The 17,704-nt window shown below is 43.4% G+C and overlaps 1 protein-coding gene across 1 annotated transcript in view; it reads left to right on the top strand.

The window, feature by feature from the left end:
- The window catches only part of NIBAN1 (niban apoptosis regulator 1), a 162,483-nt gene that overhangs the window by 134,648 nt on the left and 10,131 nt on the right, over positions 1-17,704 (top strand). Inside the window, exons 7-12 of the mRNA XM_060035276.1 lie at positions 2,575-2,679; positions 2,980-3,142; positions 9,552-9,739; positions 12,921-13,082; positions 14,660-14,770; positions 17,118-17,225. Of these exons, the coding sequence (XP_059891259.1) occupies positions 2,575-2,679; positions 2,980-3,142; positions 9,552-9,739; positions 12,921-13,082; positions 14,660-14,770; positions 17,118-17,225 (837 nt within the window). The remainder of the gene's footprint in view (positions 1-2,574; positions 2,680-2,979; positions 3,143-9,551; positions 9,740-12,920; positions 13,083-14,659; positions 14,771-17,117; positions 17,226-17,704) is intronic.

Genomic DNA, 17,704 nt, shown 5'->3' with positions numbered 1-17,704 from the left:
AGAGAAGTTGGCCCGAGTCACAAAGCCAGTCTGTGACAGATACGCATTTTGAGCCATGTCAGGTGATCCTTTAAGAAGCTGGTAAAAGGAAATAACTTTCAAGACTTTACTGTGTGGGGCCTGGTGAGGGTAAGCTTCACTGTAACCACTCGCACATGGAGCTGAAAAGGTGTCTGTCCTACAACCCACAGAAAAAAGAGGTCAGCGCCCCAAAGAAGCTACCAAGTAGTTAAAGAAAAGGGCATAGCATAACTGAGTTTGAGAATATGACATCTTTTGTTTAAAGCACTGAATTTATTTGCATTTTTTTCATGTCTGCTAAGAACTTAATCATAACATTGTCCTAACCCCTTCTATCCTAGGGGACTGTATTCAGAAGATTTTCAGCATTGTTGCATTATTATCTTCATAGTAATGACTCACACAGCTAGTATGGCATGCCCTCGTGGTGATGGTTATTTTAGGCAAGTGTCTAGGCAAAGCAACTATCTTAGAATAACTTGCCTGACAGACTATTAAGGTGAAAATATTTGTACACCAGTAAAAGCATCAATATATTTTCTGCTTAATAAAAAATGTATCAAATGAAGTCATGAGGGAAAGCATTTTGTAAAATGTAAGTACAAGCTATGTGGTATACTTATTATTTGCCTTTAAATTAACCAGATGGGCCAAGAGAACAGTTCAAAATTCCCACAGATCAGGGTGGTTTCAAGACCAGAAGACTATCCACATTTTTTTAGGCCTTGTCCATAGGTTGTCTTTTGTCTAATGACCTAGAATGTGACCCATTTAAATGGATTCTTTCACCCATGGTTGCTGAGTAACACAAAGGGCACAAGGCCAACAGCCTGATCAGACCATGGGGCCAGCCTCAGGAAGGAGGGCAGTCTCTCTGGGCCTCACACCTTCCTCGCAGCTGCAGCATGTGGAAGGTAACAGGTGGTGTGGCCTTCAGGGAGCGGGCCTGCGTTTCTTGGTTTCGATCAACCTAATGCCGGGTTTGGTTTCGTACATGTGTGGTGGAATTTTAAAATCTCCCAGTTAAATCCCAGCAATTAATTTACACCCCCCACCCCCCACCCCCGTTCCTTATGGTAAAACTCAGTGGATTCTATTCTGAAGAGGGAAGGTTGGGGAAACTCTTTCATTAGTATGATTGGTTTTATTAGATTAGCTACTTTCTTTCCGATAGCCCCAGGGCTTTGGACCCTGCTCATGGAGGGCTGAGCAAGGTAAGGAATCTCAGAGCAGATCCTGGGCAGGTGAGATCCTCACAAGGTCAGGATGTGGTGGGGCTGACGTTTACAGGAGGAAGAGCTGTTGGGATGAGACAGAGTTGGCCTCTGCCTGCCCCAGAGCTATTCCCTCATCACCAACCCCCTCCCCCTGCTTTCAACGCACTCCCATCCCCCTCCTTTTTTTTCCAGACATATTTCCTTTCCAATCCCTTAAGTTATAAAATAGAACCAAATTTCTTGGAGCATTGTATGGGAAAGACTAAAAGAAAACTATAAGCCCACCCAGATGGAATGTTCTTTTTCTTTGGACGGTATAACATTTTCATCTTTCAAATCCCTTTCACACTCATGATCAGATTCAAGCCAGTCTCTGCAAAAGGATGAATTTGGACAATTATTATGATTCTTGAATTTAATACTTTTAAACTAAGACAATATTTCCCATTGATTTGAAGTTCTGGCTTCAGTGTCCTTACTCTCTCAGCTCACTCTCCCCATGCCAACACTTCCATCACTCTTGGGCAGATGTGTTCCAAACAAGAATTTACTCCACTGGGCAAGATGAGGTTCATGAATTATTGATGATGTACTTGAACCTAATTTTTGGACTTGCTGATTTCTATGGAGTTTGCACATGTCAAGTTCCTCTTAAACTCCTCAAAAATGCTGCTTCACCTCAGCATTTTAGGAAAGACTTGGTAGCAGTATTTTTTTAAAAACACCCTGAAAACTGTAGCCAACCCTCGCCCATATTCTACTCATCCCACCAATGTCCAGTTGTTCCAAAGTATTTGTTATTCCCTTCTTTTTCTAAACTTTAAAGAAGATGGAGGTGGGATTCAGGGTGCAGTAGAGACAAAGAGCATGAAGACACTTAGATCCCGAGAAAGCTCCAGGGGAAACGACGGTCTCAGGGGATACAGACAAGAACTCAAGCCACCAAAACCAAGCCTGACCCCCTTCACAATTTTGCTAAGGATACCCTTATCTATAATGGAAGTTCCCCCTCTTATCCTAAACGGGCTAGATTCTTCTAGTTTGACTAGTAGAAGTTTGAATTGAGGAATTTGTCCTTTCCAATGGGAAAATGTCAACAGGCGTGACTGGTCCTTGCAGATATTTAAGAACGTTTACCGTCTAGGATTGTCTTCCTAGAGATTTCTGTGGCCTCAGACCCAGAGTTAAACTATTAACCTAACAGATTTCATGTAGCGCAGGACAATCTTATGTAGCCAGGACGGGGTTGGCCGGTCATGACACCTTCAGTTAGCCTGATGCTGAGATTTAGGCGTCACCAACTGAACCAGCTCTGAGGCTCTCTTCCTCTTGACAGATCCTGAGTAACCTGGTGATGGAGGAGCTCATGCCAACCCTTCAGACAGACATCCTGCCTAAGATGAAGGGGAAGAAGAACGACAGAAAGAGGGCCTGGTTCGGTGTAAGCGATGATTTTGCCCTGCAGCTGTGCTACTCAAAATGAACATGCCTTTCCCTTCTCTTTTTAGTTTTTTTTTTTAATACCTCATTCCTTCCCTGGGTGGAGAACTGCCCAGTCTGCTCAGTCTCACTTACACGAGGACTAACCCAAACAGACTCAAACTTTGAAAGACAAATTAGAATGTGTGTGCAGTTTTGTTTATGTTGCGATTGTCTGCGATTAACCCACCCGCCTCTACTTGACTCCCTCAGGTGCTGACGCACGACAGAGCCCCAATTTCTGTGTTGTTCTCTGTTGCAGCTCCTCGAAGAGGCCTACAACCTGGTTCGGCATCAAGTTTCAGAAGGATTAAGTGCACTGAAGGAGGAATGCAGGGCTCTGACAAAAGGCCTGGAAGGCACCATCCGTTCAGACATGGATCAGATTGTGAACTCAAAGAACTTTTTAATTGGAAAGATCAAAGGTCAGTGGAGATAATCCATGCTCCTACAAACTAAATAAGCTGTGTAGCTAAGGCTCCATCACATAGTGAGAATTCCTAGTTTTAGAGGAGAATTACACGAGGGACTTGGAAGGAGATGATAACACTTGAAATAGGAACGTACTGGTGGTGCTCTGAAGGGCCTCCACATGGAAACGTCAAGGACACAGGGTGGAGGAAACGTTGCTGCTTGCCTTGTAGCGGTGCCTGTGTATCCTGATCCTGCACCTCTCCCGTTGTAGCACTTCTCATACCAAATTGTAATGGCTCTGCTCCTGCCCTCTCCCTGCTGTAAGCTCTCGAAGAGCAGGGCCATGCTGCCCTGGTTCACTCAGGTATTCCCAGTGCCTAGTACCATGCCTGGTATATGCAGACTCACAGTGAATATTTGAATCAGTGAATAATGGATTTTCCTTTAACAAGAAAAAAACTTTGGGCTTAGAGTCAGTAAATCTGGATCCTACAGATCTTCCTCCACTTATGATGGGGTTACATGCCAATAAACCCATCGTAAGTTGAAAATGCGTTTAGTACATCTAACCTACCAAATACCATAGCTTAGCATAGTTACCTTAAACACGCTCAGAACACTTATATTAGCCTACAGTTAGGAAAAATCATCTAACACAAAGTCTCTTTTATAATAAAGTGTTGAATATCTCACTTAATTTATTGAATACTGTACCAAAGATGAAAAACAGAAGGTTGTCTGGGTACAGAATGGTTGTCAGTGTATCGGTTGTTTACCCTCGTGATGCGGTGGCTGATGGGGAATTGCGGCTGCTGACACTGCCCAGCATCATGAGAGAGAATCTTACTGCTTATCACTAGCTCCAGAAAAGATCAAAATTCAAAATGTGAGGTACAGTTTCTGCTGAACGCCTATTGCTTTCACACCGCTGTAAACTTGAAAAATCATTAAGTCAAACCATCCTAAGTAGGGAAACGTCCATAGTCCCAGCTCTAATGGTAGATGGTCCTGTGTGCTCAGGGAGGTCACTCAACTTCTATGTGCCTCAGTATCCTCCTCTGAAATCACATGGGAGGGCCTATGAGATTGGGGTCAGCCAACTGTGGCCCTTGGGCCAAAGCCGGCCTGCCACCTATTTTTGTAAATAGCATTTTCTTGGAAGACAGCTGTGCCCACTCATTTGTGTATTGGCTGAGGCTGCTTTCATGCTACAAAGGCACCGTTAAGTCGTTGGAACTGAGACCTTAGGTACGGCAAAGCTGAAAACGTTCAGTATCTGGCCCTTGAAAGAAGGAAGTTTGCGTGTTTCCACACAAGAGAACTTAGATGACCTCTGAGGAATCCTACAGGGTAAAATTCTATGGTTCTGCCTTCCTACATCCCAAAAAGCACACCACGCTGAACATCATTTCAGAGGGAAAGCACGCCGGCTCATCTGCGACTGTTTATCAGCAATCTTCTTAGATAGTCAGTTTTCAAATTATCCACTCACTCGTTCATTCAAAATATAGTCACTAAGTGCTTTCTGAGCAAGGCGATGGAGCTGTAGCAGTGAACAGGGAAGACCCAGTTCCTGTGCTCAAGAGACTTAGAACCTAATGGGACTTTCTGCTTGGTGGGTTATCCTCTGCACTTCAGGCCCTGTTCATACTGCAGCCCAGCTCGCTCCAGGCTCTTCTAACAGGTCCTCCTGAGAGGAGGTTGGAGGAGGCATAACTAGAGCAAAGGAGTGTGTGTCTGAATCTGTTGTTTATCTGTTCAGGTGATGCCTTCTAAAGCCAGATATAAATTAACTTCAGAGTGTTTTCTGTTTCCTATTATCCAGATCTCTTATTCCTTTATTAGCTCAACAGATCTAGAGTTGACTGTATATTGAAATGCTTTATACAGCTTAAAACTGCCAACACCCAACTCCTGTGCCCGGATACATTCTGTTTGTCTGGAGCTGAGCTGAGCCTAACAGTGGCCATTCTCATGGCCTGAATTAAACCGGTCTCTCTTTCTCTCTTGCCTAAATCTCTGTGGCTCCAGTATATTTCACATAAAATGGGAAAATATTCTGCCCTGGACTAGGGTTTCTTTCCTAAAGGAAGCCTTGAAAGGAAATCGTGATCAGGTCTTTTTAAAACGGAATATCAGAAACACATTGTAACCAGGCCTCTGGTTCTCTCCCTTTAAAACAAGAAACTGCACATCAGCCTGCATTGATAAAGGACTTTGGATTTCAAGAAAAAAACTTTGGGAGTATTAAAGTAGCAATCTCTCCATTTCTTCCCGTATGACTCTTGAGAGTGAAGCAACTGGCTTAAGTTCTGCCCCACAAATACCGACTCATTTAATAAGCATTTATTCTGCTCCTGCTGAATACAAGGTCTTTGAAGAGTCAAAGAAGAAGACATGATTTTACAAGTAGAAGAGGATAAAAAGCATGTCACAGATACTGAAAGAGAAGGAAAAATATTATAAATGCCATAAAAGAGACAAGAACAGAGAGCACAGCGGTTCCTAAGCAGGAACCATTTCGACTTCAAAAAACCATGTGGGGGCTTCCCTGGTGGCGCAGAGATTGTGAGTCCGCCTGCCGATGCAGGGGACACGGGTTCGTGCCCCGGTCCGGGAAGATCCCACGTGCCGCGGAGCGGCTGGGCCCGTGAGCCATGGCCGCTGGGCCCGCGCGTCCGGAGCCTGTGCTCCGCAACGGGAGAGGCCACAGCAGTGAGAGGCTCGCGTACCACAAAAAAAAATAAATAAATAAATAAAAACCATGTGGGCTCCTCACAATGGGAGTACTGTTTTAGTGTCAGTTGATGGGAAAGAATGGTAATGCTAACAGGTATAGTAAAAGCTAACAGTTACTGAGTACTTCCAGAGGGTCACATAGGGTTCTGAGCACTTTGAACACAGTGAACTCATTTAATCCTCACCATAACCCTCAGAGTAATTACTCTTATGATCCCCATTTTACAGATGAGAAAACTGAGGTAGAGATTAAGTAATTTGCCTGAGATTCCAAAGGTAGAGTGTGACAGTCAGAACAAACCCAGCCCCCAGCCCCAGCATTTTCTCTCTTAATCACTCTGCTCAACTGAATTAATGTATGGCTCTTGAATTAATGTGTCACAACACATGAATCATTACAGCAGCATCCCTGCATCCTTGAAAAATAGCAGAGCATACCTGTGTGGGATGTAAAATTTATTCGATCATTAAGGAAACACCAGCAGACCATAGTTCAGGAAGCTGTGTGGTGGTTCTGGGCCTTAGGCTGTCCTGAGTAGGTGAAATTTAAACTTGGCCTTGAGGGCTTCCCTGGTGGCACAGTGGTTGAGAGTCCGCCTGCCGATGCAGGGGACACGGATTCGTGCCCTGATCCGGGAGGATCCCACATGCTGCAGAGCAGCTGGGCCCGTGAGCCATGGCCACTGGGCCTGCGCATCCGGAGCCTGTGCTCCGCAACGGGAGAGGCCACAACAGTGAGAGGCCTGCGTACCGGCAAAAAAAAAACAACAAAAAACTTGGCCTTGAAGAGGTGAGTAAGATGTTTACAAGCAGAGGTGGAGGAAGGAAGGCACAGGTGAAAGGAACACTGAATAAAGGCACAGAGAGGGGGCTGGAGCACATGGTGGTACATAGGCAAGGGGGGATCAAGCAGAGAGGAGCATGGCCTTCCACGACCCCTCCCTGTGCCTCTCTCTGCCCCCATGCAGCAGCGGACATCAGCCAGTTGCTAAATCTTTTATGTATATTACCCGTGTTCGTGATTATTCTGAAATTTCAATTAGACACTTTTCAAATAGTTCTTCTCTCAGAGTTAATTTATAAATAATTCATTTATCTTCCTGGCAAACGATTTTGCATTTTGGTATCAAGTAAGTTATTTTTAGGAGTCATAGATTGTTTCATATTTGAATCATACAATAGAAAGGGGTTTTTCCCTAGTAATTGTATGACCTGGTTAATATTTTATATCTCAAATATTTGTGAGTTACTCATAGTATCAATAGTATTGGTCATCTCGGATTCTCAGAGTAAGAGGCAGTCTGACCCTCTGTAACTGTGTGAAATATTTCTGCAAATTGAAATAAGAATGTGGCCATTTGTCTCACCATAAGAAAGTTATTTGCCAATAAAAATAAACAAATATATTTGAATTATAATTCTGGATCTGAAAATTAGGGTGTGACCTTGGTTGAATCAGCTAACATCTCCAGGCCCCCTTTTTCACATCTGTAAAATGAGGGCCTGGACACTGAGATGAGTTTGTACTTCTTTGATCCTGTATGAGGTTAGGTGACTTAAAGAGTTCCGCAAAGCTAGACTTCCATCCACAGAGTGAGCTCAAGCCTCTTCCAACTCAAACTTCCTTTACTGCATTGCTGCTTCCAAACCTGGTTAATCATGAGAATCACCTTAGCACTTAAAAATAAATGCAGGTTTCCATGTCGTATCCAGACTTACTGAATCGGGATCTTTACTACGCTTCTCTTTTTGACCCACCTCCTAGAGAAATGGAAATAAAAACAAAAATAAACAAATGGGACCTAATGAAACTTCAAAGCTTTTGCACAGCAAAGGAAACCATAAACAAGACCAAGAGACAACCCTCAGAATGGGAGAAAATATTTGCAAATGAAGCAACTGACAAAGGGTTAATTTCCAAAATTTACAAGCAGCTCATGCAGTGCAATAACAAAAAAAACAAACAACCCAATCCAAAAATGGGCAGAAGACCTAAATAGACAGTTCTCCAAAGAAGATATACAGACTGCCAACAAACACATGAAAGAATGCTCCACATCATTAATCATTAGAGAAATGCAAATCAAAGCTACAATGAGATATCATCTCACACCGGTCAGAATGGCCATCATCAAAAAATCTAGAAACAATAAATGCTGGAGAGGGTGTGGAGAAAAGGGAACCCTCTTACACTGCTGGTGGGAATGTGAATTGGTACAGCCACTATGGAGAACAGTATGGAGGTTCCTTAAAAAACTAAAAATAGAACTACCATATGACCCAGCAATCCCACTACTGGGCATATACCCTGAGAAAACCATAATTCAAAAAGAGTCATGTACCAAAATGTTCATCGCAGCTCTATTTACAATAGCCAGGACATGGAAGCAAGCTAAGTGTCCATCAACAGATGAATGGATAAAGAAGATGTGGCACATATATACAATGGAATATTACTCAGCCATAAAAAGAAACGAAATTGAGTTATTTGTAGTGAGGTGGATGGACCTAGAGTCTGTCATACAGAGTGAAGTAAGTCAGAAAGAGAAAGACAAATACCGTATGCTAACACATATATATGTAATCTAAGAACAAAAAATGTCTTGAAGAACCTAGAGACAAGATGGGATAAAGACACAGACCTACTAGAGAATGGACTTGAGGATATGGGGAGGGGGAAGGGTAAGCTGTGACAAAGTGAGAGAGTGGCATGGACATATATACACTACCAAACGTAAAATAGATAGCTAGTGGGAAGCAGCCACATAGCACGGGGAGATCAGCTCGGTGCTTTGTGACCACCTAGAGGGGTGGGATAGGGAAGGTGGGAGGGAGGGAGACGCAGGAGGAAAGAGATATGGGAACATATGTATATGCATAACTGATTCAGTTTGTTATAAAGCAGAAACACACCATTGTAAAGCAATTATACTCCAATAAAGATGTTGAAAAAATAAATAAATAAATAAATAAGTCAATTAATCAAACGGCAGTATTTCCTCTGGGAAGTAAGAATATTGGTTACATTTTTTTTTAATCCCTCTTTATGATTTTCTGTACTCTTTATGTTTCTGTCACTAAGCATGTCATCCTTGATTATCAGAAAAAATAGCGTGTGTTTTAAAATTGGGGGTGGGGATGGGAGGCGGGGTGGCAAACCAGTTAGAATTTGTTTCCATTTGCCCCACAAAAAGATGGCACTTGAGCTTTTAAAAAGGCCCTGGAGAAGCGGGGAGGGGAATTGAATTATATCGACTGGTTAACGCTTAGAAAAATGAATTAAAACTTAATAAATTATGTTTTTAGAAGACAAACTATGAATTTATAATGATGATGATTGATAGGAAATACATGGGTCCTTGGCATTTTCTTTTTTTTTGTAATAGGCATTATATATTCATAGGGACCAAGCAGAAAAATGCATTTCATCCCAGGGGAGAGGTAATCTTGGGGAGGGGAGAGATTCTCCTTGTTCCAATTCTCAAAGAGAGATTCTCTTTGATGGTTTTCCATTCTAGTGAGTGCTGGCACAGGACTCACTGTGTTGGTCTGTCTTGCCCATTTGAGCTTGCCTTGGCTGTTAAAGGGCTCTGTGGGGCACTGTCCAGCCCGGCCCCGCTCCAGTGCCTCTGAATCCAATTTTGCCATCACTCACAGTTTTCTGACTATTTCCTACCTCAGCGATGGTGGCTCAGCCAGCAGAGAGAAGTTGTGCAGAGAGTGTGCAGCCATTCCTGGCATCCATTCTGGAGGAGCTCATGGGACCGGTGAGCTCAGGATTCAGTGAAGTACGCTCACTCTTTGAAAAAGAAGTGGATGAACTTAACCAGAACTTTCAGACCACCAAAGACAGTGCCCAGCTAAAGGAGGTAGGATACGAAGCCAGGGAGTGGAGTGTGAATTGTCTGCCTGGGACTGCCTTTTTGTGGGTCTTTATCTGCATTCATTCATTCTTTCCTCCCTCTCTCCCTCCCTCCCTCTCTCCCTTCCTTCCTTCTTTCCTTCCTTCCATTCAGCTCCCCTTCCATCTATTCATCTAGCCTTTCTGCGATTCATTCAAACACATTATTCATTCATCCATTCATCCATCTATCTACCTGCTTTCCTTTATTAATGGTTTTCAAGTTGCAAAAATAATAACATGCTTGTATAAGGTAAACAGTATACAAAAATACTTATATAAAGGCAAAATGAATCACCATCACCCATACCCACCTAATTTTAGTCCACCCCCAACTCCTAAGCCCTCTCCACTTCCAACTCCCTGAATTAACTAATATAAATAGCTTAGTATGTGTTTTCACCTGCTTCTCCCCTGTTCATACAAATATATACACGTATATCCTCATTTATATAAATTCTGTTTGTTGGTTTGTCTGCTTCCAAAAGTATGGACTCATGATAAAAACCAGTGTTTCTCAAAGTATGGTCCTTGGACCAGCATCATCATCATCATATGGCTGCCCCACTGATGATTTACCAGATCAGAAACTCTGGGGTAGGGCCCAGCAGTCTGTTTTAACAAGACCTCCAGAGGACCTGATGTATCCTAAAATTTGAGAATCACTGACAGACATAACTGGGCAGCTTTGTTTTACACTTGCCATATCACGATAGACATCCCTACAAGTCAGTGGATAAAACCAGACACCTCTGCTTCTTTCCCTTTCTTTTTTTTTTAATGCATACATACACAAAATTGTATATAAACAAGATCATTTGTAAATATTTTGAGGTTTCTTATTGTAGCCTTTTTTTGAACTTAACTTTACTCTCCCACCTCCCCCCATATCCCCTCCTTCCACTCAAGCAACTAGTGTTAACAACTTAGCATATGCTATTCTGTGCTTTTCTCCATGCTCATAATAGCCTATAAAACACACACATTTTGTAGGCTATGTTTTTTTAGGTAGTTTGCTCTTAGAAAAATGGGATTATATTATATGTACTGCTCTGCTTTTCAGTTTTCTCATTCAAAAATACCTCATGAAACGATTTTTAAGTTAACTGTTCTAGCTCTAAATCATTTTTTGTAATAACCGCATAATATTTCATGTATGAATACACCATGATTTAGTCAATCATCCAAATGTTGCTAGCACCATGAACAAAGCTGCAATAAATAATCTTGTTATATATATTCATTTACTTTGATGCTTTTATTTCTATGGGATAGATGCCTAGGACAGGATTGCTGAAAGGTAGGAATATTTCTCATGTTAACTGATGTTTCCATTTGCTTCCCAAAAAAAGAATTAAAATTTTACAATTCTACCAATTGTACCTGGCAGAGGACTTTCTCCTTTATATTCCCGTCAGCATTAGGGAATCACTTGTTTAACTCCTGCCAATCTTACAGGAGCAAAGTGGTAACCGATTGATTTTTCCTCTCCTGTCTGTTTAATGATATTTGAAAAAATAGACACATTACAAATTATATGTCAAGGGGCAAGTTTGACAGCATGCTTTTGGTCATTAATTCTACTTCAGTGAGGTTCTCCAGAACTCACTTTTTTTTTTTTTTTTTTTTTGCGGTACGCGGGCCTCTCACTGTTGTGGCCTCCCCTGTCACGGAGCACAGGCTCCGGACGCACAGGCCCAGCGGCCATGGCTCACGGGCCCAGCCGCTCCGCGGCATGTGGGATCTTCCCGGACCGGGGCACAAACCCGTGTCCCCTGCATCGGCAGGCAGACTCCCAACCACTGCGCCACCAGGGAAGCCCCAGAACTCACTTCTTAAAGGGAGTAATATTTTCCTTTTACAAGCACAATGAAAGTGGACCCTTGTTAAATTCTTTTTTTTTCTTATAAATAACCAAGTTTCTGTATCTTTTTAAATTAATTAATTAATATTTAATTTTGGCTGTGTTGGGTCTTCGTTGCTGCACGTGGGCTTTCTCTAGTTGCGGTGAGCAGGGGCTACTCTTCGTTGCAGAGCACGGGCTCTAGGTGCATGGGCTTCAGTAGTTGTGGCATGCAAGCTCAGTAGTTGTGGCTCGCAGGCTCTAGAACGCAGGCTTAGTAGTTGTGGCGTGTCCCCTGCATTGGCAGGCGTATTTTTAACCACTGAGCCACCAGGGAAGTCCCCTTGTTAAATTCTTGTTTAGAGAAATCTAGAACTCTAGATTTATCTCTTTTCTGTGACCTGAAACTCAGACAGCACATCCTGTATTATTCACAATCACCCTGTTACTGTGTTACTCCCCAGTTCTCCGTAGGCCTCCATTTTCAGCACCTTTCTTTCTGTCTTCTCTTTCTCCACCCACCCTCCTGTTTATTCTAGATCTCCAATATTCAATTTTTTTAATTACTTTTAAATAAGCTTGGAAAATAAGATGCATTCTGTTGGCAAAAACACTCATAGTGTAAGACTGTTGATAATACTTGAGGTCCTTAGTGGATGAGGTCAGTTGCTGTCCTCTTGCTGGAAGTCGTATGGCCTCATCGATCAAGTTATCACGTGTACAAACTAGAGGGGGGACCTCAGGTTTTAAAACTGGATACCTCTTCCAGGCTAGACCTCTTCCTATCTCACCCACCTCCCCATCCACTGGCAGAGGGAAGCCCTTGGGCACTGACAGAGCCTCAGAGAACTGTGGGAACTCTGGCTTTACTCTTAGAGTCCAGGGGGCATCCTGAACTCCCTGGGATTTTCTGAGAGGGATGTCACTCATTAAAGAAGGCTGTGGAGGCTTGTGAGCCCACAGCAGTTCCATGTGCCAAAGAGCCTTCCTGAACTCTTGAGCTCTGGTAGTGGGTACTTGGAGTCCATCAAGAGCTTGACAAGACTGAGCCCCACTGAATGCAGCCCTGGGAGCTTCCAGCGTCCAACTGGTTCTTCTACCAATCTCTATCGTAGCAATAGAGCTGCCCTAGGAACCTATCCAAGAATGGAAATAAGACAATGAAGATGTCACAGATATAGTGATCTGAGAAGTGATTCAGTCTAATAACATGTGTGATTGTTTAGAATTTATGTAATATGTAACAGTCGTGTAATACAGTTCCTAAGTCTGAAGGTGTGTAATTTTTCCCTTCACCAAAATGCAGCATCTAGACCGGCTTATGAATCTTCCATTGGATTCCGTGAAGATGGAACCTTGTTATAGTAAAGTCAACCTGCTTCAGGAGCACCTGCAGGATCTCAAGAGCCGCTTCAGATTCCCCCACATCGATCTGGTGGTCCAGAGGACGCAGAACTACATGCAAGAGGTAGGGGCGGTGAGGTCATCCACGTGGATGAGGATGGGGGAGCAGAGAAACGAGTGCGGCAAATGAGACAGGTGTACTAGTGTAGCTCAGGGAAATGAGGCCCATTTCTTTAGTCACCATGTTGACTGAGGACATATTTTGTGCTCTTCCAGCTGGCTCATCTTTCTTCCATGTTGATGAGCATCATAAAGAAGAGATATCTCAGGGAAATAAAGTAGCATTAATTGATAATTACTTGATTTGTCAAATCAGTGCTATTAATGTTGGCTGCAGATTAGAATCATCTGGGAGCTTTTAAGAAATACTGATGTCTAGGCCACACTCCTAGTGATTTTGATATTATCTTTTTGGTAATTAAAAAAAAATTTCTTCCACTCCCATCCCTACTGCTTTTCATATGCAACCAGGATGGAGAACCAGTGGCTTGAATCAATTCCCTAACCTAGTTAAAAGTAAATCAATCAATCAGTCAATCAGAGCTTTAAATTTGGATTTCTTGGATCTCCTTGATAGGTTCCTTTTTTTCTCCACAAGGAACTTTTTCTCCAGGGCAGGAGTGAATAGCTCAAACTCGTTCCATATTCTAATGCTTTCTAAATGAAGGAAGGGTGGATCATTGAAGCCGTTAAGAGCACAATTCTACTTCACAAATGTTCAAAGGGAGCTTCCTGTGGGTTGGACACTGTGCCAGATTCCACTCTGGGGAGCTGATAGTGAGACAGATTCTTAGGTAAATTCACTACAGCGTTGAAAGTGCTGAGAGAAAGGTATTGTGTTGGATGCTTTCGGATCACAGGCTTGGGGAAGAAAGGAGATTTTTCTTCTTAAAAGTTATAGGCAGGATTAAGTGGCACACTTTATTATCTAACCTCTGAGTTGTGAGGGATTAAAGACAGACAAGGAACAAAATTGGTCAACGGTTTGACTGAAGTCCCTTTGATAGTGCCGGACCCTGGTGAAACAGGTACAGGCACAAGTGCAGAGAATAAGAAATCTGAACTACTTCCGTTCCCTAACCCACGAGCATGTCAGCCACGGTCTCCACTGAGCTCTGACCCTGCCTCCCTTCCCAGCCTGGCAGAGAAAGGAAGAGAAGTAGGGTGGGAGGCTGGAAAATGGAGCGAGAGGTGTGCTGGCATGGTTTACATCCATCTGAAAGTGGAGGTGCAGAACTAAAGGGCCACCTCATTTCATTAAGCCCTGACCACAGGCACCAGAGAACACAGGAAGGGGATGACCACAGAAAATGATGATATCCTCAACCCCACGGTCTTGGGTTTCCCAGTTAAGGGTGGAAGGAGAAGAGATGAGAAGAAAAGATACATACATGTGTACATACATGCATAGGTATGTGTGTGTGTGCTTCCCAGCCTCTTACTGATGCCACTGTGGCCATGGGCCTATGCATTTCACAATCCATGTAGTGGGATGAGGACCTGTTGCCCTGGGTCGTCCACAGGGTAGTGACCATCTTTGGTGGTCATCGTCTCCTTCTCTCCAAGTTGATGTAGACTTGGAGAGGGTAGTGATCCCAGCCTGTAACTGCGGTCTGTTTCTGTGTTGGTTTTGGTTTCTAGCTAATGGAGAATGCGGTATTCACTTTTGAGCAGTTGCTTTCCCCACATCTCCAAGGAGAGGCCTCCAAAACCACAGTCGCCATTGAGAAGGTTAAGCTCCGAGTCTTAAAGGTAAAATTGTTCTCTCGTTTGTGGGAAGCATGAAGCAAGAATGTGACCCATTTGTTTTGTTAAGTGGAAAATACCAAGTTCTCTGTTTCACTTGCCTCGCCTTTTAAAAATCTTTCCCCTTCTCTTTCCTCCCTGAGACACCCGTGACTATCACCTAGCAGCAGTTCCCCCACGACTTTCATGCCTATTCTGCCATCTAGTGGCTACTTTAGGGACCACAGGTCCTCAGCATCATTGTCGCTTCCTCAGCCAGAAGTGACGTGTCCAGGCTTACTTGCATAGCAAGTGGACTTGATATTTATTGGCTATCCACTATAAGCAAAGGATTGTGATAGGTATTGCATGGAATATAAAAATAGGCAAGGCACACCCTCTTTCTTCGAGGAGTTTACAGTATAGTAAAACCTATTTAAATTAACCATCACGATACCTGCTTTATGAAATTGTTTTAAATGTGCTTCATGCGTAAGTGTATATTAAAATGGCTGTAATAATAGGAACTTACATATATAGGTCATATCTTTAAGCTTTTTTAAAAACAACCCGGACTTCCCGGGTGGCACAGGGGTTAAAATCCACCTGCCAACGCAGGGGACACAGGTTTGATCCCTGGCCCAGGAAGATCCCACATGCTGCGGAGCAACTAAACCCCTGCACCGCAACTACTGAGCCTGTGCCCTACAGCCCATGAGCCATAACTACTGAGCCCACGTGCCACAACTGCTGAAGCCCGTGCACCTAGAGCCCGTGCTCTGCAACAAGAGAAGTCACTGCAATGAGAAGCCCACGCACCACAACAAAGAGTAGCCCCGTTCGCTGCAACTAGAGAAAGCCCGCGCGCAACAACAAAGACCCAACACGGCCAAGATAAATTTTTTTAAAAACCTGTTACATTTGATCCTCACAAGAACTTGTGAGATCACTGGAATATGTCTCCATTGTAGAGATAAGGAAACTGACCTCCTAAGATATCACATGACTTACGTAAGCTCAACAGGCTAGTCCGTGGTGAGCTTAGAGCTAAAACTATCCCTAAGCCTAGTCCACTAATTTTTTATTACCTACTTTCCCTAAGCAGGGCTTTGGAACAGAAGATCAAAGTCTCACAGAGCCTAGGAGGTGGTCCCTGAATTTCAGACCTGATCTTAATGCCTCACAGGCAGTAGGAAACTCTGGCAACCAAATCATTGAGATTAAAAGCAATATTTGTCACGGTAACACACAAAATAATGAACGTGCCATTGAAAAAGAAAAGATAGTCCCAATGTCAATGCCACCTGCCACATCAACACAATTTTTACCTCTCAGGACAGTCCATCTCTTTCCTGGACACTTTTGTCTACAAGAACATACTTCCTAATGCTAAGCCAAAGTTCTCACCACTGGTAATTCTAGTTCTACCCTCTGCTCATGTCCTTCTTCCACATGGTAGCCTTTGGTTGTTTGAATAGAGCTATGATTTTGCCCCAAGTTATTATCTCCAGTATAAATCTCTTTAACCATTCTTTTTTTTTTTTTTTTTTTTTTTTTTTGTGGTACGTGGGCCTCTCACTGTTGTGGCCTCTCCCGTTGCGGAGCACAGGCTCCGGACGCGCAGGCTCAGCGGCCATGGCTCACGGGCCCAGCCGCTCCGTGGCATGTGGGATCCTCCCGGACCGGGGCACGAACCCGTGTCCCCTGCATCGGCAGGCGGACTCTCAAGCACTGCGCCACCAGGGAAGCCCTAACCATTCTTTATTTGGCCTGACCATTCTGCTTACATGCCTGTGACTATGCTCCAGTTTGTCTGTGCCTTCCCCACTTTAAAGCAACACATAAAACCAAACCCTGGTAGAACAGAGTGAATCATCATCTTGCCAGTTCCAGATACTGCACTCTTTGGTTAACATGCCATGGTGTTAATGTAGCTGTGAGCTAGATGCTCTCTTTCCTTGTGGAAGTCGTTACAACCTACCAATCCTGCTTTCAGGATGTAGAGTGAAGGAAGGAGATGATCATGACTCCCATGGACAACTCAGGACAGGGGTGGTGAGATAATAACTCATCCCCCAGTTCTGTCTTCAACTTTCTAACACAGAAGTCACTCTGTTTTGTTTTTTTTTATCTTACTTCAGTTTCCACATGTGTGAGAGGGGAGGGTAAGATGGGTCATTAGCAGTCATAACCTTTCCTTAGAGTGTGAGAGAATTGCACAGAAAGATCTCTGAAACCTTGGAACACCACAAGGGTCCTCAGAAATTAGAGGGGGAAAGGGAGACGAAGTGAGTAGCTGAGTTTTTTGTTGAAGCAAAAGTGAACAGATTGTAATGTTGCTATTTAGCCTATGTTTCTATCTCTGTATTGACAGCAATATGATTATGACAGCAGCACCATCCGGAAGAGGATATTTCAAGAGGCGCTGGTTCAAATCACACTTCCCACCGTGCAGAAGGCACTGGCGTCCGTGTGCAAACCAGTAAGGGGATGGGCTACTCCAGAGCCTGCTGTCGTTGCCTATGAAGTTCAAGCAATTTTTTTTTGGTCATGATGTGCTTACCCACAGTATTTGACCAGGGAGGGGTCAACAAACTTTTCCAATAAATAGTCAGATAGTAAATATTTTAGGCTTCCCGGCCATACTGTTTCTGTTGCAATCACTCAGTTCTGCTGTTATAGCACCGAAGCAGCCATAGGTGATACATAAACAAATGGGCAGTCTGTGTTCCTATAATACTTTATTTACAAAAACAAGCAGCTGGCTGGATTTGCTGACCCTTGGACAAGACAGAATCTCAAAGGGTAATGATCAGAGTCTGAGCCAAGTTAAGGGTTGACATAGAATGCCTGAGGATACCAGGGGTTCCTCATTATGGTGTGACTCACAGGTCCAACGTGTCCTCTGAAACTTGACCTCTACATCCATGAAGAGACCTTAAGTAACACGATTACAGAAGG

This window comes from Delphinus delphis, chromosome 1 (genome assembly GCF_949987515.2).
Source record: "Delphinus delphis chromosome 1, mDelDel1.2, whole genome shotgun sequence".
Taxonomy (NCBI): domain Eukaryota; kingdom Metazoa; phylum Chordata; class Mammalia; order Artiodactyla; family Delphinidae; genus Delphinus; species Delphinus delphis.
Note: the sequence above shows the minus strand (reverse complement) of the source record. Positions and strands in the feature narration are given on the sequence as shown.